Below are 22,911 nucleotides of genomic sequence, written 5' to 3'. Positions count from 1 at the left end.
ACAGCAGCTCTAGCCAGACCACGGAAGCCCAATCCTGAGATAGGCAGAACAGGAAGGCAGAAGGGGCCTTAGACCACCAGTAACTGTGACGCTGTCACACCAGCCATAATTTGCCTACCCATGGACTTCTTTTATATGAGAGAATAAAGCTGACCTTTAAGTATCAATTTGCCACTGTAACTTTGGGAGTTTTTTTTATACAGTATTATCATTTTTTTAAATAAATTTATTTATTTTTGGCTGCATTGAGTCTTCATTGCTGCATGCGGGCTTTCTCTAGTTGTGGCAAGTGAGGACTACTCTTTGTTGCGGTGCTCGGGCTTCTCATTGGGGTGGCTTCTCTTGTTGCAGAGTGCGGGCTTAGTAGTTGTGGCTTGCGGGCTCCAGAGTGCAGGCTCAGTATTTGTGGCACACGGGCTTAGTTGCTCCGCAGCATGTGGGATCTTCCTGGACCAGGGCTCAAACCCGTGTCCCCTGCATTGGCAGGAGGATCTTTTAACCACTGAGCCACCAGGGAAGCCCACTTTGGGAGTTTTGTTCAACAAAATCCAACTGAATGAATAAGTGATCTTTTAAAAGCGTAATTCAGGTATCACTCAGTGGGGAATTCCCTGGCGGTCCAGTGGCTAGGACTTGGCGCTCTCACTGCCATGGCCCCGGGGTTCAATCCCTGGTCAGGGGACTAAGATCCCACAAGCCGCTCAGTGCGTAAGCATGTGCCAAATTATCATGGTCTTTATAAGCCATACTTAAGAGTCAATTGCCAGAAAACTGGGGGAAAGATCACTGTAAAATACCAATGTATGCCCAGTAGAGTGGCAAAAACTTTAAAAATCTAAGACCTGGTGTTGGAAAAAGTGAAAAACAAGATTTTATATATGGCTACTAGGAGTATAAAATGGTCCGAAGAGTTTGAAAAATAATTTGGCATTACCTTACAGAGTAGAACCTATGACCCAACAAATGTACTCCTAATCAATGATGAAAAATATAGTGAGTACAAACGAGATAGCTAAAGTGGGGGGGGGGAGGGGGGCGGGAAGAGAATACATTTTAATCCACTTTAATAAAACTCAAACGTGAGCAAAACAAATAATATACTGTGTAGGGTAAAATACATATGTATTATCACTATGTAAACAAGGGAATTACAAAAATAAAATTCAGATAGTGGTTACCTCTAAAAACGGCCCCAAGTTCTCAACTATTTTGCTTGCCCAGGGGACATCTGGTAATGTCTGGCGACATTTCTGGTGGTTATGACTTGCAGGGGGTGGGGATGGGTGCTACTAGCATTTAGTGAGTAGAAGCCAGGGATGCTGAACACCCCACAACGCACAGGACAGTTCCCCACAATGTTACTGCCCTTGGGGCCCAGGTGACCCTTTGTTCTGGAGGGCTGTTCTCTACACTGTAGCGCGTTCAGCAGCATCCTCCACATAACCCCAGTTGTGACGACCAAAGATGTCTCCAGACTTTGTCAAAAGACCCCTGGGGAGGCAGGATCACCCCCAGGTTGAGAAACACTGCTCTCAAGGGAGGCTGGGGGATAGGAACACAGAAGAGCAGACAGGTGCTTTCACCAGCGTGGGTAACGTTCACAGCTGTTCAGTTTGGATTTTTCCAACTGGAACAGAGTTACAGGAGGAGATTCCTTGAAAAAGGTCTTTCTTCGTGTTTACCAACACAATCTTCTACTGAATTTAACTTTTGCTATGTATTAGTGGGCACAGAAGCCTGCAAGCTAGATGTTCCATCTCTACATCTGATACTAAACAGAAGAAAATGAAGATCAACCCCAAACTGGAGAGATCCAAATGTAAAACACTAGAATTTCAGGAGTCCCCAACTATATTACAATATTATCCAGCTGAGCTGATAGTAGCTGGTCACCAGCTTGATCATGAGATCAAGTTTTTGCTGGTTTCTGTTTTGTTTTTGATTTCACGACTTATAGACATAATACCACGGGGAAACAAACCCAAAAAACCACTTTATCACCCTTACCCTGGTATCTTCGCTTATATAACCACACATGACCTTCTCATTCTTGACCCACAGCTCCCCGGCCTGAGCCCTGAAAGGAGAGGCACACACGTTATTACGAGTCCTACATAAACCGAGAAGAAACAGGGGTGCCTTTGGGGTGTCTCTCTCTACTCTATCATTTACACCCAAGTGACCTGGCCAGTTACAGATTTCCAGAGGGCCATGAACAGATTACACAACATAAAGAATTCTCAGAGTACGATGAATCTGTACAACAGGAGCTCTTAATTTGGGGGTCTGCAGACAACATGTGGGTCTAAGGAAGGGCTTTGGGGAACCCACGAACCCGCTGAAATGATGCAAACTTTGCTGAGCACAGAATTGTACCTTCTGGCAAACCTCAAAAGGGCACATGTCACAAAAACAGTTAAGAGGCACTGATGAACAAATTTGCTAACCCCAGCTTTGAGTCAATGAGTTTCAACAAAAACAAGATCCACTGTAGTATCAAATTAGAAGACAAGAAAGAAGTCAGGGGGCACAAAGGGACAGGGTCCCTATTCAATGAAGGCCATTTTGCTGAAAAATTTTTATGTCAATATTCAGTAATGTAATATTATGTCTTTTCCCCCTGCTTCTTTATTCTGTTTTTCATATTGTCTACAATGAGCAAGCACTGTATGTAAAAATACTTAGCATAGGCCTGATACATAGCATGTGCTGAACAAGTGGTACTTGACAGTATTAATTCTATAATCAGGACAAGTGTGTTGAGACTGGCCACCATAGAATCAGAGCTCAAGTCAGAGAAGATCCCAGAAGATCCTCTGCAGTGGGGCAGATCTAGCAGGAAAACACTCAAACTGGATGTTCCAATGGGCTTTAAGTATGACTCTCAAACAGATCTGTCTGCCCCAGGACAGCTGGGAAGTCAGGGCCAGAAATTATTCAGTGTTGCTCCCTCTGGAGTGTGAGTTAGAAAAAACAACAACAAAAATTTTTTTTAAGTTAAAAAAAATAGGCAGCTAGGGCTTCCCCGGTGGCGCAGTGGTTGGGAGTCCGCCTGCCGATGCAGGGGACGCGGGTTCGTGCCCCGGTCCGGGAGGATCCCACATGCCACGGAGCGGCTGGGCCCGTGAGCCATGGCCGCTGGGCCTGCGTGTCCGGAGCCTGTGCTCCGCGGCCGGAGAGGCCACAGCGGTGAGAGGCCCGCGTACAGCCAAAAAAAAAAAAAAAGGGCTTCCCTGGTGGCGCAGTGGTTGAGAGTCCGCCTGCCGATGCAGGGGACACGGGTTCGTGCCCCGGTCCGGGAAGATCCCACATGCTGCGAAGCGGCTGGGCCCGTGAGCCATGGCCGCTGAGCCTGCGCGTCCAGAGCCTGTGCTCCGCAACGGGAGAGGCCACAACAGTGAGAGGCCCGTGTACCGCAAAAAACAAAACAAAAAAAAAAAAAAAAAAAAAGGCAGCTAGTCAGTAATACCCAAAATTATATCTGGGAAAATGGTATCTCTTCACAATAAGATCAAATAGACTAGGTTTCTAAGTTCAATTTTTAAAAAAGATTTATTTTTTTTACTGAAGTATAGTTGCTGTACAATACTACATGTTACAGGTATATAGTATACTGAGTCACAATTTTTAAAGGTTATACTCCATTTATAGTTATTATAAAATATTGGCTATATTCCCCCTGTTGTATGATATATCCTTGTAGCTTATTTTATACCTAATAGTTTGTACCTCCCACTCCCCCTCGCCTATAATGCCCTTCCCCACTTCCCTCTCCTCACTGGTAACCACTAGTTTGTTCTCTATATCTGTGAGTCTGCTTCCTTTTTGTTATATTCACTAGTTTGTTGTATTTTTTAGATTCCACATATAAGTGATATCACACAGTATTTTTCTTTCTCTGTCTGACTTATTTCATCTAAGTTCAATATTTTAAAAAAGCAGAGTGCTAACTGTTAGGAGATAGATTTTAGTGCAGTATTTTTCTTTAAAATTTTTCTTCAATATTTTAAAATACTGATTTTGAAGTTTTTTTTTTAAAGAATACATTGTGAATTTACTGAGAGAAAAACAAAATGTTTACCTTTAAGGAAAAATAACATTTCAAAGGTAGGGTCTCAAGGCAATGAAACTATGTCCTTAACTGTTGACTAAATTACCAGATTAAAAGGCTAAATTACAGAGAAATTCTCTAATAATTTATTATGATTTGATTTGATTTGATTTTCTCATATGAGGCCCAGAACACTTTTTGTTTTTTTTTTTGGAAAGGAAAGTGACTTTTGATTCAATGTAGAAAGACTATAAAATTTTTGGAAAAATGGTAGAAGATTTTGTGGTTTAAATTTAACCATGAATGAGCAAGATATTAGGACAGATCTTGAAAAGTCTAAAACTGACATTATGTCAGGGTGTATGAAGGCACTTACATGGAGAAACAAGGAATTTAATTATGAAAGGAATTCTGAGAGGGTTTCTAAACCAGGACTCATCAAACTGTAGCCTGCAGGCCAAATCCAGCCCATCTCCTGCTTTTGTATGGCCCACAGCTAAGAGTAGATTTTACATTTTTAAATGTTAAAAAAAAAAAAATTTTGCAACAGAGATCTACGTGGCCCAAAGTCTAAAATATTTACTATCTGGTCCTTTACAGAAAAAGATCCTAAACCTACCACTTCATTTTGCAGAGGAACAGATGCAGAGACTCCCTGAGCTGCCCAGCATCACCCTGCTAACCACTGGTGCTGCAGGAATGGAATACAGGTTTCCTAACTCCTGGCCCACCACCTGGGAGAGACCAGGTTGTATTTGATGGCATAAATAGGTTGCATTTCTTGTTCTGCTTGAGACTTCATCACTTCTTGAACTGTGCTTTAGTTGCTAAAATTTTTTCAAAGAATTTTTGACCTTATAACAACTTCTAAAACATCCCCTTTTGGAAAGAAAAAAATTAATCTTTTATCCTTTCTTTCTTTCAGGATCAGTAATTCAGACTAACCAAATAGCCCTCATTGCTGGTGAAAGGTCTTTACAAAAGGATTCCGGACAATAAAGGTAGGAGGAATGGCTGAATTAGAAAATCACCATCTTGCAATAATCATCAACAGATGAAACCATTCTGTGAAAAGCTGATGGGGAATTTCATAACAGGGGACCAGGCTGCATCACCAGAATCCAGTGGTCAATCTCACATTAAAAGTGAGTCAAACAGATGTAAATATGCTTGAGTATATACAGTAAATTTCAAGAAAGACAGTTTCCTCTAGGGAAAAGGACATATTTCTTACACACTTTTTTGGTGCTGTTAAGCCTTCACTATGTGGATATTTTGCTTTTTGAATTTAGAGGGGGTTTCAAAAAGCCCCCTTTTCTCTCTTCTTCACAAACTGAAATACAGAAATCATTTTAATAAATCAAGAGCAGTGTGATATCTCTAAAAAGGCAGCAAATCAGGAACTATTGTGATAGTCATTTTATGTCTCCAAACCTGTTTCTTAAACTGTAAAACAAGAAAGTTTGATGAAATATGTTCATCTAAGGCTTTTTCCAGTTCTAAAATTGTGAGTCTATCCATCCTTTGTTCAGAATACCAGGCGGCTTTAGCAACATCCACCCATCTTAAAACTACTATAGTGCATTTCGGGGTCTTTTGGATTGTTTTAGCTACCACAATCTAACGTTTTAAGCTATTGTGTATTTTATTATAAGGATGTCCACATGCCTCAAAGGCTGTATGTAGCAGTCACTGCACTACATGCTATTTCCAGTTACAAGCTAATAAATCAAGAGTGACATAGTATCTACCTGATGCCAGCAAATTCCACCTTCTGAGTGATATAGGCACATGTGCTGACCTAAGGGAAAAGAGAGACAGATTCAACAATACATCAAGGCCATGAAAGGTCACAAAGAACGTCTCCTGGCTTTCGAATCTCTTCTATTAACCCAAAGTTCAATTAACATGGGCGTAATAGATTTATCCCATAGGAAAACCTGCTGGGGCAGGTATAACAGTAGGTTCTTATGGGTTTGGCAAGTATAGACAATACTAAAGACCAAGTGGATAAGTGGCCAGCTTCAGTAATATACTTATGTTCACACACACTTGCATACATATGTACATTTACATATGGAACATTTATTTCTCATTTTAGAAAATGGAACCTTCTCCCACCAAATAAAACATGAGCAAAGATATCTCTTTCTGAAAATATACACTGTGTGGACATTCTACCTATGATTTGTTGCTTCATAATAGCCAAAAAGTCCAAAAGGAGAATTTTCAGCAGCAGCTCACAATTCTGATGAACTGATCATGTTCAGCGGAAAATGTCCATTAAAAATAAATAAACAGGGGCTTCCCTGGTGGCGCAGTGGTTGAGAGTCCGCCTGCTGATGCAGGGGACACGGGTTCGTGCCCCAGTCCGGGAAGATCCCACATGCCGCGGAGCAGCTGGGCCCATGAGCCATGGCCGCTGAGCCTGCGCGTCCGGAGCCTGTGCTCCGCAATGGGAGAGGCCACAACAGTGAGAGGGCCACGCACCGCAAAAATAAATAAATAAATAAATAAATAAATAAACAAACAAACAAGGAAAATGGAAGGAGGGTAAAGCAAAAAAGTAGTCTAACCTGGAAGGAACAAGATCTGGGTTCCAGGGACTTCCCTGGTGGCGCAGTGGTTAAGAATCCGCCTGCCAATGCAGGGGACATGGGTTCGAGCCCTGGTACGGGAAGAGCCTGTGCACCACAACTACTGAGCCTGCGCTCTAGAGCCTGCAAGCCACAACTACTGAGCCTGTGTGCCACAACTACTGAAGCCCGCACGCTTCAAGCCCATGCTCCACAACAAAAGAAGCCACCGAAGTGAGAAGCCCGTGCACCGCAATGAAGAGTAGCCCCCGCTTGCCGCAACTAGAGAAAGCCCGCACGCAACGAAGACCCAACGCAGCCAAAAATAACTAAACAAAATAAATAAATAAAATTTTTTAAATGTTAAAAAAAAAAAAAGATCTGGGTTCCAGCCCAGAGTCAATTGTTTACTAGCTTTCTCATCTTAACTCCTCAGTCTCAGTTTTCACATCTATAAATTCAGGGTAATAAATGCCTGTCCACAAGAGGAGATGTCAGGAGCAAAAGAGATCAAGTGAAAACCTGAAAACTAAAGTTCAAATGTAAAATAATATTACACTTTCCCCATTCAAACCAAAAATGCAGAGTAAAACTCTCTGATAACAAACAAGCAAAACAAAGCTTATAAAAACCATGAAAAGAGAATGGGAGGAGACATACAACATGTTTACAATAATTGTCTGTGATGCTGGAATCAGAAAGGATTTTATACTCTTCTCCATACTAGATCTACATCTCCCTGGTGACATGGATTATTAACATAATGGAAAAAGTAACAGACTTTAAAAAAAATAATATCTTACCAAACTTTTCTTCAGTCGCCACATATCCCCACGGCCAATATATTGATCCTTAAAGGTTAATTCCACTAGGTCAAGGGTCACATCCTAAAAGGGATAATCAAATATATGTCTCTGCTTTACTCTGCCATACTTTATAGTCTAAGATAACACTCACTCACCATGGAGAAACCTTTTGACAAAAGGACAACTACTGGAAGACCATTCAGTAGTAGAACCCTGACAAACAGAATTTTACCCTGCCCAAGAAGGCTTTGCAGGACAGGTAAGTCTCCAACAGATACTATAGCTGCTGTATCGTGCGTGGTTAAGTGCAAAGGGCACCAGAGTAGTGATTCTGTGTTTTAGTCTTGATTCTGGCACACAAACATGACATTGAACTGTGGGCTTTATTTCCCTAGATAATGTCAATAACACCTTTTGGACAATGATTTTTACCTCTTAATTTTATAGCATCATTTCTCAAAGAAAAAAAAGAACACATAAAGAAATGTTAGTATTTTTATAGAAAATTTTACATTTAGCTTCACAAACACACATATACATACAGAATCTTTTTAGGACAAGATTTTTAAAAAGGGGTGAGGATTTTAAATGCAACCTACATTCTGCCTATAATCTAAATGACCTATGTATGACCAGGTATTTAATAGCCTAACACTATACTTAAGTAACTCATTATTTCCTTAGAGACCTAATCTTGAGGAAGGGTGTTAATCATTCCTCAAAAGATATTCAAATCCAGAACAAAGACACACCTTAGGGTCTACGACATTCACATACACATCTTGATAAGGTCTTAGCCGAAACACTTGAGTCACGGTCTGGTCCACACTGATAGTTTCTGAAACGGAGAAGGAATCTGGATCAGGTAAATATATTCGAATCCATAACTACTCAGACATTCAACAAACAACACCCTTTGCCAAGGGCAAGACATGTTCTCAGCCTTCAGCAGCTTAAAACTTAGAGAGTTCTCTGCTTTTCAGGTGAAATAAGACCTGAACCCAAGCAATTAAAAATGAGAGAGACAAACAAATAATACAGAGAGACAGAGATAGAGACAGACAGAGAGATGGAAAGAAATTAAGAAGCAACATGAAGTTCGAAGGGTTGTGAAAATTCAGAAGAGGAAAGAGATCCTTTCTCTTTTGGAATGAAAGTAGCAGGGCTAGCTAAGGAAGAAATAAACTTTTCGATGAGCCCTTAAGTCTGGTAAGTAAGAAACTTAACAGGTGGCAGGAAATGAGGTAAGAGTAAGAAGGACACTCAGGATCTGGATTTTACTGACTGTTTTCCCAACAAGTTAAAAAATACAAAAGAAGTGGTTGACACCAAAATCCTTTAGAGCAAATTAAAAGTTTTTCTTTTTCTTTTAAGTGCCACTTAAGGAAATACTTTATTAGCTCTCAATAAACATTTTAGTTCCTTGATCAGTACGGTATAGTCATTAGAGGAAAAAAGAAAGGATTTGGATCCAGAATGAGTGAGTAGAATCACTGCTCTGGCTCCTTCACTTACTGACTCCAGGCAAGCCCACTCATACCAGTAAGACAAAGTTTCCTCACTCTCTCAAGAGTTGGTGGGAAAATCAAGAAAGATAAATGACAAACAGGGCTTCCCTGGTGGCGCACTGGTTGAGAATCTGCCTGCTAATGCAGGGGACATGGGTTCGAGCCCTGGTCTGGGAGGATCCCACATGCCGCGGAGCAACTAGGCCTGTGAGCCACAACTACTGAGCCTGCGCGTCTGGAGTCTGTGCTCCGCAACAAGAGAGGCCGCGATAGTGAGAGGCCCGTGCACTGCGATGAGGAGTGGCTCCCGCTTGCCATAACTAGAGAAAGCCCTCGCACAGAAACGAAGACCCAATACAGCAAAAAAAAAAAATTAATTAAAAAAAAAAATGACAAACAGCTCCCAGTACAGTGCCTTGCACAAGTGGCAGGTAATCAACGATATATGTTCCTCCCCTGCCCCAACCCAAAGTAGGTACTTAAATATTTTGTGAAGAAAATATAATATTGAGAAAAGCATGCTTTGCCAACAATCTTTAAGTGTAAAGCTTCACCTGTTCAGATTAGCCGTCCTCTTGACTCTAAATATAGTTTTTTCAGTGCCCTCAAGATGCTGACAAATGAGATTCCTTGGCAATTTTGATATCTGACAATTTTTTTTTAGCAGGAACACAATTTGATAAGGAGAGAAGTACTGTGCCCTCATTCCCAGAGATTGTGAAGAGGGGTTTCTTACAGTTTCTCAAACAGTAAAGTGTAAAAATCTTAAAGAAGCGAGATGGAATTTTTACCTTTCTGCAAATCCTCCTTAAGTGACTTGACCTGCAAAAGCAGAGGGCTGGGGAAAAAAAGAAAAGCAACAGAGAGAAGGGATGTTGTCAGCAGTAACTAACCAGCTTTCTTCACCACCCACAAAACACAAACAGATCACTCTGGACATATTCTAACTGGCAGCACAATGGGAGAAAGTTCCCTTAGAAAACAAACCCTGCACTTGTATTCACGGAAATGGATAAATGCTACAGAATTGTTCAGAGTTGTCATCTCAGCTTTAAAAACAAAAAGAATGGACCACTTTTTAAAAGATGATTGGTTTATCAAATCCTGGAGGGCAGGAGCATTTTTATCCAAAGGCAAAGAGCCATCTTCCCCTTCAATCCCCTTAGACAAAATATCACCTGGAAAGAGCGGGCTGCCCAGTTAGTTCCCTGCTCCTGTCGGACGCTCACCTGTACTCATCGTTGGGGTGAGCAATCTCCACAATGTCTCCAAGCTTGATGTAAGGAAACACTTTGGGGTTCACGACTAGCTCATCATCTGAAAGACAATTCAGCCATCTCAGGCAGCAAAGAACTCACTTGGGCAGCAGGTTGCTGTATATGTTCTCACCCGGGGTCCCTTACAACCCCATCATTTGGTATTATGACCCCATCTCGCAAGATGAAGCTCCATTTAAAATTGAGATTTAGCTCAACTGAAGGATTTGCACAGAATCCAGAGCTAGTGAGTAGTTGAGGGGGACGGTGTTCGGGGACCTTTGTCTCCAGAGCTTTTCCTACTAGCCCACTGCTCCCAAGGAGAGGGTAACTCTTCTCTGGGAATTAGGCCTCTGCGGCAATCCTTGACTCCCTCAAATAGCATGTATCTGGCATATGCCAGGAACAAAACAGCCGGGGTCCCACATACAGCAAAATCCTTTCTATCTACAGTGTTCGCAGAACTTCTCAAAATACTGTCTGAATGTGACCCTCACAATAAATCTTTGGATCTAACAGAAGCAAGGAAATGACCTAGGAGATAAAGCAACTTGCCAAAGGGTAGATAGCTATTAACAGTACACCAGGACTGGTTACTAGTCCAGGGTTCCTAAACAAACCACCTCTTACACATGAAAATCAAGCCAGATAAAACACCCTGGACTTTGGAGGGCAGCACCTGATCAGGGGAAAACTTCATATATCAGTTCACATTAGAGTCCAATGAGACCCTTAAAATATAAGGAGAATGTGATTTCATATGTTTATCTACCCCTGCCCCCCACTGGGGGTGGGGGAGAATTCTTTCAAATATAACAAACTCAGGATCATAAAGATAGGGTGATTTTTTTGTTTGTTTGTTTTAGCTTCTAGGGAAAGACATGGCCTTCAGTTATGCTAAAACCATGACAAATAAGTATGTCCAGATTTCAAATATAATCAGACCCAACAAAAATTCAGCCTAGGAAAGCGAAGTACTGGGTTACTCCCACAGTTGCTTTTTTTTTTTTTTTTGTATAGTTTCCATTGACAGATGTATACCAAATCCTCTATGAAGTCTTCCCCTAACTTCCACAGTCTGAATTAAGCTCCCTGAACACGTATTCCTTCCTGTTCCATTTTATCATTTCCTTTTTGCATGTCTGTCTCATCAAGCTGAAAGCTCCGTAGGGAGAAGGGACCTTGTCATATTCAAAATCTTTATGTTTGATACAGGTATATACTTAATAAATACTTGTTGGATGTATTTTTTAAATTTGATTTTTACTTTACTCATTGAAATACAGTTGATTTACAATATTGTGTTAGTTTTCAGTTGTTCAGCATAGTGATTCAGTATTTTTGCAGAATATATTCCATTACAGGTCATTAGAAGATAACAAGTGTATTCCCTGTGCTATGTAGTATATCCTTGTTGCTTATCTCTATACAGTAGTTTGTATCTGTTAATCCCATACGCCTAATTGTCCCTCCCCCCTTCAGTAACCACAGGTTTGTTTTCTATGTCTGTGAGTCTGTTTCTGTTTGTTTTTTAAATAAATTTATTTATTCATTCATTTATTTATTTATTTATGGCTGCATTGGGTCTTTGTTGCTGCGCGCAAGCTTTCTCTAGTTGTGGCGAGCGGGGGCTACTCTTCGTTGCAGGCGTGGGCTTCTCATCGCGTTGGCTTCTCTTGTTGCGGAGCACAGGCTCTAGGTGTGCGGGCTTCAGTAGTTGTGGCACGCGGGCTCAGCAGTTGTGGCTCTCGGGCTCAGCAGTTGTGGCTGTTGGGGTCTAGAGCACAGGCTCAGTAGTTGTAGTGCATGGGCTTAGTTGCACCACAGCATGTGGGATCTCCCCAGACCAGGGCTCAAACCCCTGTTCCCTGCATTGGCAGGTGGATTCTTAACCACTGCGCCACCAGGGAAGCCCTCTGTTTCTGTTTTACATGTACGTTCATTTGTATTATTTTTTAGATTCCACACATAAGTGATATAATATAGTATTTGTCTTTGTCTGACTTATTTCACTAAGCATAATATTCTCTACATCCATCCATGTTGCTACAAATGGCAGTATTTCATTTTTTTTATGACTGAGTAATATTGCTGGATGTATTTTATTTATTTATTTTTCTTTATAGTCCTGCAGCAGACTGGGTACAGCACAGAGCTACCTTTGTCTTGTACACATGAAAAAGAAGACTCGCATACATTGTATATACACTGTATATACTGTAGCCTTGTATCCTTCCCTCCTCTGTCAAAAGTTATTTCTGTTGCGTGTTCAATTCTGCTCCACAAACGTTTAGGCAGCTTCAGCTGCATACAGAGTACAGTGTTAACAACAGACTGTGGTTTTAGCAGAAATAGTGTTTTAAATATAGCAATGTTTAGTATATCCTTGTCCTGATCATTACAATGGCTACATTTATTAAGCAGGTCGAAGGAGCCCGGTACTCAACTAAATACTACACATACATCATTTTACTTTATTCCCATAAGACTTTATGATATAGAAACTATTATTTTCCCTTTTTGGCAGTCCTTGCCTTTGGGTGGCTTATACATATATAACACAGGAGCAAATGCATACTAAAATACAATTTTAAAAACACTCACTGTGTTGTTAATTCTAATTTCTGAAGCAAATAAGGTTGTTAGGACAGAGGGAAATTTATTCCTTTACGAAAGAAAAAAAAATCATATGAGTAGGTGCTTTCCTATTCTACAGGTTTATAGACTCAAGGTGCTAAGAGAAATGGAGAAATTATTCTAAAGAGCTGGAATTTGTAGTTAAGGTAAACTAGGGGCTTGCCCGAGGTCACAGGGAAAGTTAGAGGCAGAGCTGATACCTGGATTCATGTTTAACACAGGACAAGATGCTGTGTCCTGCCCCATCTCACCATGCTTCAGAGCCAGGCAAAGGTTCATGCTTTGATCATACCTGTCTTATGCACATCCACTACTTCTCTTTCATTAAACATAAGTTTCTCTTATCTGCCAAACCAGTGCATACTGGAATTCTGCAGAACATACACAGTAAATATGTAATAAAAAGATACAAACAAATCAACAAGGACCTAGCACAGAGAACTATATTCAATATCTTGTAATAACCTGTAATGGAAAAGAATATCTAAAAAAGAATCTATATATACATATATATAGGTATATATATCTATATATCTGAATCACTTTGCTATACACCCGAAACACAACACTGTAAATTAACTACACATTAATAAAAAAAATTTTTTAAACAAAAACAAATGAAGAGTAGTAAGCTAGCAATATTCACAAAGTTTGTTAAAATGCAGGATGCAAATGCTTCTAGAAAGGGCCTGCTACTCTCCCCACTACAGTATCACACTTGCTGCTTCACTCAGTTAAGCTACCTGCTTAGCCTCGATCGTCACAAGTCAGTTTGAAAATTTCAAGGCACCGGACACATCAGAACCTCGGCCAACTTACACAACCCCCCTAAGACCAATCAATACTGACCACTGCCCCCAAAGCCCTTCTTGTGGATGACAAGCTTGTAGACCTTTGTTGTTCTCATCTTGTACTGTTGTTTCCTTCATCTGTTCCAAGCTTGGGGGAGAGAAATCATCTTGCCTCCCTGCCAGTGAAACACAAACAAAAAGGCTGGAATGTCAGACTTTTCTTTGCAACTGCTCTTTGATTTCAGGGCAGTGAAAATACTGCCCTTGCTCAACTGAGAGGTGGCACCAACCCTCGGATGAAATTACTCCTCCAATTACCAGGAGGGACGTTGAACAAACAGAACCAATGAATCTGGGAACGAAAGGGAATTCGGGCCAGGGTCTAGTCCAAACTCCAAGAAGATATTTTATCACACCCTAAAGGGAAAACTTGGAGTGAATGAAGCATTCATTACCTTGCCTCTATATAAACCAATAACACCCAAATATTAAAGAGATCTTAAAAGAGATTAGGCACACAATCTGTAGATGAGGAAAGTGAGAGACAGCGCAAGGGACTTGCCCAAAGTCTCTGAGACAGAGAGGCATTCCCACTGCTCACGTTTCGCCATCGATGTCCTGGGCAAGGAGAGTGTAAATAGAGGAAGGCTCATTCCCCAAACCTCCATCTGCACAAACTCTCAGTGGTTCCTCCCCGCACCCCCCACCCCCATTTCATAGCTGATGCCACGGATGATCAGAGACGGAGAGAGACTTGCCTAAGGTCACACAGGGGGTTGGGGGTGGGGCCAGGTTTCGAACCTGGGCCCCAGTCCCCTCCCTCCTGATCCCCAAACCCGGGCCTCGGGCGGGCAGCTCCACTCACCGCAGCTCCGGAGCCCCTTCCCGCTTGAGGCCGGGGTTCCGGGGGCCGGACCCTGGCCAGGGCCCCCGCGCCTCCTCTGGACGCCCCGCCTACGCCCGCAGAGCCTGTGCAGATCCCGAGCCCGAGCTCCAGGCGCCAGCCGGCCCGCCCCAGCCACCAAGCGCTCACCTGAGAAGCCGCGCGGCTCCGGTGGCTCCGCCCCGGGGCACCGCCCCCTTCCCGCCCACCCGCCCTGGGCCGCTCTGGCCGGGCCTCAGCCTCGTCTCGGTGTCCGCGCCACTTCCCCATCCGGGGCTCGTGTCGGGGGTGGGGTCTCGCGTGCGGCCTGTAGGTCGGGCTGCCTACCTGCGTTTCCCGCTCCCGAGCCTGAGGGCCGTCGTTCCGGGACAGGAAATCCTTTTCCTCCCAGACGTTCCGAAATAGATCCGAGCACAAGCGGTTCGCTTCTGACCTAGTGATTTCCTCAACAGGGCAAACTCGGTCGAATGTCCCCGGATCTGTAAACGATGTTATGGACCCTCGCCAGGCCTCTCAGGGCTACTGAGAGGCACAAAATAGAGTTTCTGGGAGAACTTTTGTAAAATGCAAAGGGCTAAGCACATGCGATGGCCCCTGCTGGGAAGTATCCACTTGGGGGGCTTTTCAAATCCTTCCAAACCCCAAGAGGTGTTCCATGCTTCTCTGGTTGGTAACAATAGCTACCATAGCTTTCACAGACATTCTTATGTAATTGTCACATCTCTTTTAGGTGGCAGATACTATCTCATTTCACAGACAGGGGAACAGGCTGAGGACACCAAACTCCTCCAAGGACAGATCCTGACCCAGTGGAGTCCAACTTGGCTCCGAAGGCTGAGCGTTTAACCAGCATCCTCGTGTCTCACCCAAGGGTTCAGCCGAAGCCCTTATCTGTTGGGACATCTTTCTCCTCTCAAGTTAAAAATCAGAGCTGTGTGGGCAGTGCCTGAAGCTGGCCAAGGGCTCCTGGCAAGTTGCCAGCTCCATCTAATTGACCTACGGTTTTCAGAAATTTTCTGAATGTTGAAATAAAAAAAGCATCACATACCACAGAGGGACTGGGGAGTGAGTGAAGGCTTCGATTCGGAAGTTAAATAGCTCTTAAATAATTGTAATTTTTTAATAGTAAAAACATGTAATCAAGCAGACTGCAACAGTTGCAAAACCTGTCAAGGATAAAATGTGAAATATAAAATACATGTTTATGTTGCCAATTCAGGGGGCACACCCAGATCCCCCAGGCTGTTTTTCAGTAGCAGAAGTCCTTCCATCCCAGAGTTTAGGGGACTCTCCGTCCCTGGCCCTCAGGGGAATTTGATTCCTTCTCCTGAGAGATGTCCATAATTGGTGTCGTATCTTGGAAATACAAATATTTCACTTTTTAATTTGGCAAAAATTTGTAAAAAACTTTGACGAGTTTTGAGATTTTAAAAAATTGCCTAGGGAATTCCCTGGTGGTCCAGTGGTTAGGAGGACTCCATGATCTCACTGCTGAGGGCACGGGTTCAGTCCCTGGTGGGGGAACTAAGATCCCACAAGCCATGTGGCCAAAAAAAAAAAAAAAAGTCTAAAGCTGGTCAAAGTTAGGGGTTAGGGAAGGCTGGAGTGGGTAGCTCCCAGACTGGAGAGCCAATGGCCTTGGTTCTACAATGTACAATCACTGTGCTACAACCACATGGAGGACTGCCTGTTTTTAGCTGTGTGGCTTTGCACAGGATACTTCTCTTTCCTCAAATTTCTCCCCTGACAGATGGGAATAAAAAGTACGTGTTCTTCCTCCTTCACAAGGTGTTTGAGGGCCAAGTGAGGTGTGGGACATGTTAAATCTTTGAAATTAGAAGAACTTAAAGTGCCAAGTAAATGTCACCAAAAGCATGGAATTTGTCAGGAAATTGGCTCTTCTCGACTTTTAGGGGATTGAATTATATATATGATGCTTCTTTGGGGTCCCTTTGTGCTTAACACAGAGCTAGGAGCAAGACTGGGACTAGGGTGTGGTGGGTGGGGCTAATGAGACACTTGCCTTATTTAGAGCACAAAATGCTAAGGGGGTGCCAAAAAACTCAGCAATGTAAATAATGTGATTTTTTTAAAAAAAAAGAATACAAAAAAATCCATGTTGAACAAAATATCACATTTTTAAAGACGAGATCAATAATGGTGCTGTGCAGTAATATTAGATCCTGAGGGAAAAGACAAACCAGTAATACTGAGTTTCTCAGATCCTCTTCTATAGGCACGTAGTTGCCTGAGAAAGAACTTGAGGACTTGGCTACTATAAGTGTAGACATGTTCTAAAGTGAATTTCTACTTAATTCATCCAAATAGCATCTGTGGTAGCCTATTTGTAAACTGTGTATGTATATAGACGATGGATAGACTTACAGGCTGTAAACAATAGGGTTGGCATTTAGGTGTGTATATCTCCAGCCCTAACTAAAGCTGGGAAAACCACTGTCTTAGATAAAATGGTCCACATGTTGACTGGTTCAAGGATACGTTGATTAGAGAGGAGAAAATTAAAATCTCCCACAAACCTCCAAACCTCTAGCTCTCTACTTAGCCAAGTTGATAAGCTCCAAGAGACAACAGATTTCTGTTTAACACAGGGCTGTGTGATTTGGGGATTGATTGCATTCTCTGGACCGTCTCAATTCCCTCTTGAATAAACGTTCTTTTCCTTCCTTCAAATATCTGTTGAGTGCCTGCTTGTGCAGGACACTGCTCTAGGTGCTGAGCAAAGAATGATGAACAAAACAGACAAGGGTGCGAGGGACAGATGATAAACGAGTCGATAAACATGAAACGGCAATTTTGGCTAGTGTTAAAGCTATGAAGAAATTAAAACAAGATGCCAGAAAGGAGATGGAGCAGGGGAGTGACATGATCTAAAATACTGATTCCAGGTATAAAAAGATATCTTGGGCTGCCAGGGTAGAAGCCGGGAGGCCCGGAGAGTTGCAGCCGTTCGGGCCAGAAAAGAGACTGGACCAGAGTGCTCTCAGTGGAGTCGGACACTGGACCTGAAGCTGAGCAGGAGCAGAGTCAAAAGATGTGTTCCCCTTTAAGAGTCCTGGCCGCAGGGGCGGGGCAGAGACACTGGAGCTAGCCGAGGGCGTGAGGCTCCACGCGGGAAGAGCCGCCCCAGGAGAGAGCGCGCGCAGTGCGGGGGCGGGACCTGGGCGAGTCCGCATGGCTAGCTCGGGCCCCGGATGAGGAAGTGCGGGGCAACCATAGAGACGAAGAGGCGGCGGCGGCCGGAGCGCCCCCGGGCTTTCGGCTCCGCAGGCTCAGGTAGACTTGGAGGCTACGGGGCAGCGGCTGCAGAGGCCGGGCTAGCGGGGCGAGCGCGGGCCGCGGAGCCGACCTCAGGGTAAGAGGCCGGGGGCGGGAAGGCTTCGGGCGTAGCCGCCCCGCCCCACTCCAGCCTGAGCGGACCCTTCGCCGGGCGGTGCAGGCTGAAGGGGAGCCCGGGCCCCCCGCCCTCTCGGGGCGCCGAAGGGAACGCAGGCTGCGCTGCGGGCGCGGAGCGACCCGGGGAGAGGGAGGAGACCAGGCCCCACGTCGTGAGGGGAAAACGGCTTCTCCGAGTCATGGCTCCGGCGGCGGAGAACGACTCCTCTTCGACCTCGTTACGGCGGGGGACCCCCAACTTCTCTCCTCGGGGCGGGCGACGCCCCTTGTCGTGGGCGAACGCGCTTCTCCGGCTGCGGCGCGCTTGTCAGCAGAGGGAGACCCGCTCCCGGGGTGCGAGAGGGCGATTCTGAACTTATTTTCATGAGGGATAAGATCTCTCGATTTGGTCAGCGCCCCCCAGGTGGAGAGAAAGACTCAAGTTGCCTAAAAGTGACAGGGGGCTCTTCCTTCCCTGTAAAAGATAGACTTATCTTCCCTTCTTTATTTTTTATCTTTACCCTGATACAGAGGGAGGAAGACCCTGAATTTACTTTATGGTGTTAGTCAGCCTTTCTCCCCTCCCCCAGTCGTGTCCACAGAGGTAGCCTCGCTTCTCCGCCCCCGAGCTTCTTGGTGTGCCTGGAGCTCTTTTCCCTCGCACAGTGAAGAGCGTGGCGTTTGGAGTGTGATGGATGCAAGCCCGCGTGTGTCCCACTTCCCACCTTTGTGACCTTGACTCATTTCTTAACCTTTTGTCAGTCCTCCCGTCTCTAATTTGGGTACTCTCTTCAAAGAATTGTCCTGAGGGCTAAAGGAAATTTTGTGTAAGTGCTTAGTACATAGTAACCTTTTGGAAAACTGTTGCTATTATTGTTACTTAATTTCTTTTTAAAAAAGGAAACTAGTATCTTCCACAGAAAAACAGATTTTTTCCATGCATGTCTCATCCTCCCATCCCTCCCCACCCCTCATCACTTTCTGAGGAGGCTTTTCCCCGGGGCAGAGAAAGAGACACTTGTACTGTCTTAGATCCGACCACACTTCCCAAATTAACAAAGAGGGCCTCCGTTAGAATAATTTGCAAAAAAGACTGCTTTGGGAAGCAGGTCTGTACTCCAAGAGGGAGACCTGATAGGAGAAGCCATCCTTTCCTTTGTCCACAGAAGCTATCACTCCTTCCCGACTGGTTAGAGATGCCCTCTCCCACTCCCCCTACTTGCTCTAGTGACGAAAAAGCGTCCTTCTATCTGATGTGCACACCCCCCTACACCCAAGATGGAGATTCCAACTTCTTTCTCTTGCTCTCCCAAGAAAAATAAGACTCTAGACCTATGAGAGGAGGACGCTTTCCTGCTGTATATTTGGAGTGGCACAGATGGTTTCTTTTCTCCCCTTCCTTTGAAAAAGGAATGAAAATCTTTTACGCAGTCTTTGTCAGTAGAAATCAGGAGCATTTTCACTGTTTCACTTCCCATGTGGAGACAGAGGGATCCTTTTTCTGCATGCTGATAAAGGGAGGAACGGGGGGAGCCGTGCTTGATGCTATTGAGATTTCTTGTGCACTCCGTGGGGAAGAGCCAGACCCTGTTCAGTATATGGACTTCCCTGCCCCACTTTCAGTTTGTCTAGAGATTTTGTTCAGAGTCTTTCTCTGTTACTCAAGAAGAGGCCCCCTTCTCCGAATTCCCTCAGGGAGGGATTGGCTACAGTGTCCGAATCTTTGGAAAAGAAAGCCCCTTTCTCAAGGTGAAAGGAGTGTGGTGAACTTATGAGGGCCTGATCATTATTGTGAGTATTGTCCCTTGTCACCAGTGTGGTAGTGCCTAGTGTTATTAACTGCTTCGTTTGGTTAAGAGCAGCCCCTTTGCTTTTGGAATTAAAGGGAAGGGAGACCATCAGATGGGATTATTGGGGTACATGGCTTTCTGTTCTGTTGTTTTCTTTGTTTGATTTTTTTTTCTTTTGCTTACTGCTGTAAACTTTGTACCCCCAGAACTTTTGTTTTGGGGCATGTTTGAATGACTAAAGTTGCCACTTTGTCAGGTTTTTAGTATTATAAAACGTATTCTAATGAGGCTGAGAGCTGCAATGTTAATCTTTCATTCGTAGTTTCCCCATCCTCCCCTTGGCTTTTGTTATTTGGTGGGATGGGAATTAACACTTCCAAATTGCCTGAAGACACACTGAAGAACAGCTTTCTATCTTTTTCGTATGTAAAGTGTTCTTAAATTACCTCGTTTGCCCTTGAGTACTTGCAGTGGGGATTAGTCTGAGCTCTGTAGCACTTTTGTTGGTGTCTGTAGGTCTGCTGTGCTGAAACAAACTGGAATAGAAAAGTTATTTAGAGTCTTGGGATTTTTACGGGTAACACAATGCTTTGCGATTATTTTGTTTAATTTGTCCATTTTACATGTGAAAAACAAGCCCAGGAAAGTTCAGTGACACACTCAAGGCTGTGCAGCTAGTAAGCGAGAGGCAGGATAGGGACCCTGGTCTCCCAGCTTGGAGACCAACAACTAGACTGCTTCCCAGCACTGATTCTGCATTTGAAGCAGAAAGACTGGGAGATGATAATTCTCAATTCAAAGGGCTTTCTTCTTTTATTGGAATAATTGTACTGCATACTCCTTATAAACGTTAGTCTTCACCCCCATCCCCACCCCTGGGATAAATCCATCCCCCAAACAATGTAATTCTTACTTGTGTTAATGGTAAAAATGACAAGCCAATAGCAGCAGGAGAGAGTTGTTTGTGAATCTATGGGTTATTTTCCACTTATACCTCAAACTAGGTAATTATCTGGTGGTGTCTTCACCCAGTAGGTTGGTTATAAATCATTAGTAAGGATTAAGCCATAAATCCGTGTCTACATTTTATAAGCATGTGTTACTCTTTCTGCTTACTTCAAGTTTATTTAACACTTTAGTGTAAAAACTTTTATGATTGAGGGAGAGAGCTGACATTTGGAAAGATACTGATAAAGGGATAATACACTTACTGGTTATTTTTTATTGCTTCATATTTGGATCTTGAGATATAACGTTTTAAAAAATTTTTAACATGTGTGATAGACGCTCATTGTTAAAAAAAAAAAGTACAACATGCAGATAAGTCATTCATGATCCCATCACCCAGGGTAACACTTAATATTTGGCTTATAGTATTTAAAATAATTTTCCTATATGGATATATATTTTTCCAAAATAAAAGAATCCTAATATTTATCTAGCTTGATAAGACATCTCAGGCAGCTTTCTATGGAGAGGTATATTTCTGTACCATCATTTTTAATTGCTCCATTGCATTCAGAAATTTAAAGAACCTGAATGGTAGAATTCTGTTGTTTCTGCAGTCTTGTGGCATTACCAGTATCTTGATAGAGGGAGAAAGTTGAGAGGACAGTTTAGTGATGCGAGCTAGTGAGCTGAGAATAATTGTAAACTGCTGCTCTAGGCTTGCATCTAAATATGACTTCACCTCTGAGGGTTCCAGCTGAGGCACTTAGCTGTTCTTGGTGACTCCACTTCACATGCTGGTGAGAAACTTGAGGACCAGAATCAGGCTGCAAAAAGGAGGGAGTGTCTGTTTTGCTTCGACAGCCGATGTGCCTAGTTGTTTTACAGGTTGAAAAGTCTTATAATTATGTCTCTACCAAACACATGTATCAAGAGATGGTAGTTTTGTGGCGTTTGGCTTTTGTATATTGGAAGTTATCTTTTGGTGACCAAGCTTTACAATTCTGTTTTGGTCCACACCAGTTTACAACATAGATGGAGGTGTAGGAAAGGTAATGGCACTGTTTTTCCTGAGGAATATTTTGAGCCATTTTATGTGATTATCAATATTGCCTCTTTGTGATAAGCATCTGTTTAGGAAGCATGTATCTGTGCGTGGTTTTGTGTTCAGAACAAAATCTTGAGTTAGGACCCGTGGGGTTGGAAAGGAGTGAGATTTGTTAGAGACACAGCTGGAGTTGGGACCGTTGGTACAAGTGCTAATTGAACGGCATGTGGATGGTCAGATATGGTTACGTCTGGGGATTCAAGTCTGAGCTCTGGGGTAACGGGTGCCATTACTAAGAGAGGCAGTGGGATCAAAAATAAGCATGTAAGGCTACTGAGAGCCTCTTACTCATCCTGTTTCTCATAGCTGCTTGCATGTAGCAATACTTGATTATTCACTGGGTTGAATGGGTTCTATTTTAGGCATGTTACGTTTTTGGGGGGGTGCCATCCTTGTTAGTGAAACGTAGGTCACAGCTTGAGAAAAAGTTGGGGCTAGGGACAGATTTCTTTCTTTTAAAAAAATCAGCTTTATTAAGATATAATTCATATAACTTGTAATTCATCAACTTAAAATGTACAATTCAGTGGTGTTTGGCATAGTCTGAGTTGTGCAACCATCACCACAATCAATTTTAGAACACTTTTATTGCCCCCCGAAGAAAAACTGTCCATCAGCCACTCCCTGTTTCTCCAACTCTTCCAGCAGTAAGTGGTCACTAATCCACTTTCTGACTCCAGATTTGCCTGCTCTGGACATTTCGTGTAAGTGAGATCTTATAATATGTGGTCTTTTGTGCCTGGCTTCTTTTACTTACATAAGGTTTTCAAGGTTCATCCATGTTGTGTCATGAATCAGCACATCATTTCTTTTCATAGTTAAGTAATACTCCATTGTGTAGATAGACCACATTTTGTTGATCCGTTCATCAGTTGATGGACATTTTGATTTGTTTCCAGTTTTTGGCTCTTGTGAACAGTTCTGCGGTGAACATCCGTGTACAAGTTTTTGTGCGGGCATGTGGTTTTTGCACATGTTCCTCAGAGTGGAGTCGCTGGATCATGTGGTTACTCTGTGCTTAAAGGGACAGTTTTGAGTCATCCTCTTAGCAGAGAAGCTGCACGAAAAGTTGAGGGCATCAAAAAAGTGAAGCCTGGGAAGGGAGGTGTATCGAGTGTTGAACTTGAGAACACCCGCACCCTGGCAGACAGGGAGACCCACGGA

At 43.3% G+C, this 22,911-nt stretch overlaps 2 protein-coding genes across 13 annotated transcripts in view; one reads left to right on the top strand and one right to left on the bottom strand.

Moving 5' to 3' along the window:
* DEPDC5 (DEP domain containing 5, GATOR1 subcomplex subunit) overlaps positions 1 to 13,741 on the bottom strand; it is a gene marked incomplete at its 5' end in the record, with an annotated part of 87,823 nt that extends 74,082 nt beyond the window's left edge. For 11 of the 12 annotated variants that reach the window (XM_079717907.1, XM_079717911.1, XM_079717914.1 and 8 more), the window contains 7 exons: positions 2,008 to 2,077; positions 5,803 to 5,852; positions 7,431 to 7,514; positions 8,186 to 8,271; positions 9,733 to 9,779; positions 10,171 to 10,258; positions 13,684 to 13,741. In XM_079717907.1, coding sequence (XP_079574033.1) covers positions 2,008 to 2,077; positions 5,803 to 5,852; positions 7,431 to 7,514; positions 8,186 to 8,271; positions 9,733 to 9,779; positions 10,171 to 10,258; positions 13,684 to 13,741 — 483 coding nt within the window. The remainder of the gene's footprint in view (positions 1 to 2,007; positions 2,078 to 5,802; positions 5,853 to 7,430; positions 7,515 to 8,185; positions 8,272 to 9,732; positions 9,780 to 10,170; positions 10,259 to 13,683) is intronic. The other variant, XM_079717917.1, reaches the window with a different exon arrangement.
* A 3,979-nt stretch (positions 13,742 to 17,720) lies between these two features.
* PRR14L (proline rich 14 like) overlaps positions 17,721 to 22,911 on the top strand; it is a gene marked incomplete at its 3' end in the record, with an annotated part of 54,512 nt that continues 49,321 nt past the window's right edge. Inside the window, exon 1 of the mRNA XM_079717127.1 lies at positions 17,721 to 17,802. The remainder of the gene's footprint in view (positions 17,803 to 22,911) is intronic.

This window comes from Hyperoodon ampullatus, assembly GCF_949752795.1.
Source record: "Hyperoodon ampullatus genome assembly, chromosome: 13".
Classification (NCBI taxonomy): Eukaryota; Metazoa; Chordata; class Mammalia; order Artiodactyla; family Ziphiidae; genus Hyperoodon; species Hyperoodon ampullatus.
The sequence above is the reverse complement of the archived record's forward strand: the minus strand, read 5'-3'. Positions and strand labels throughout refer to the sequence as shown.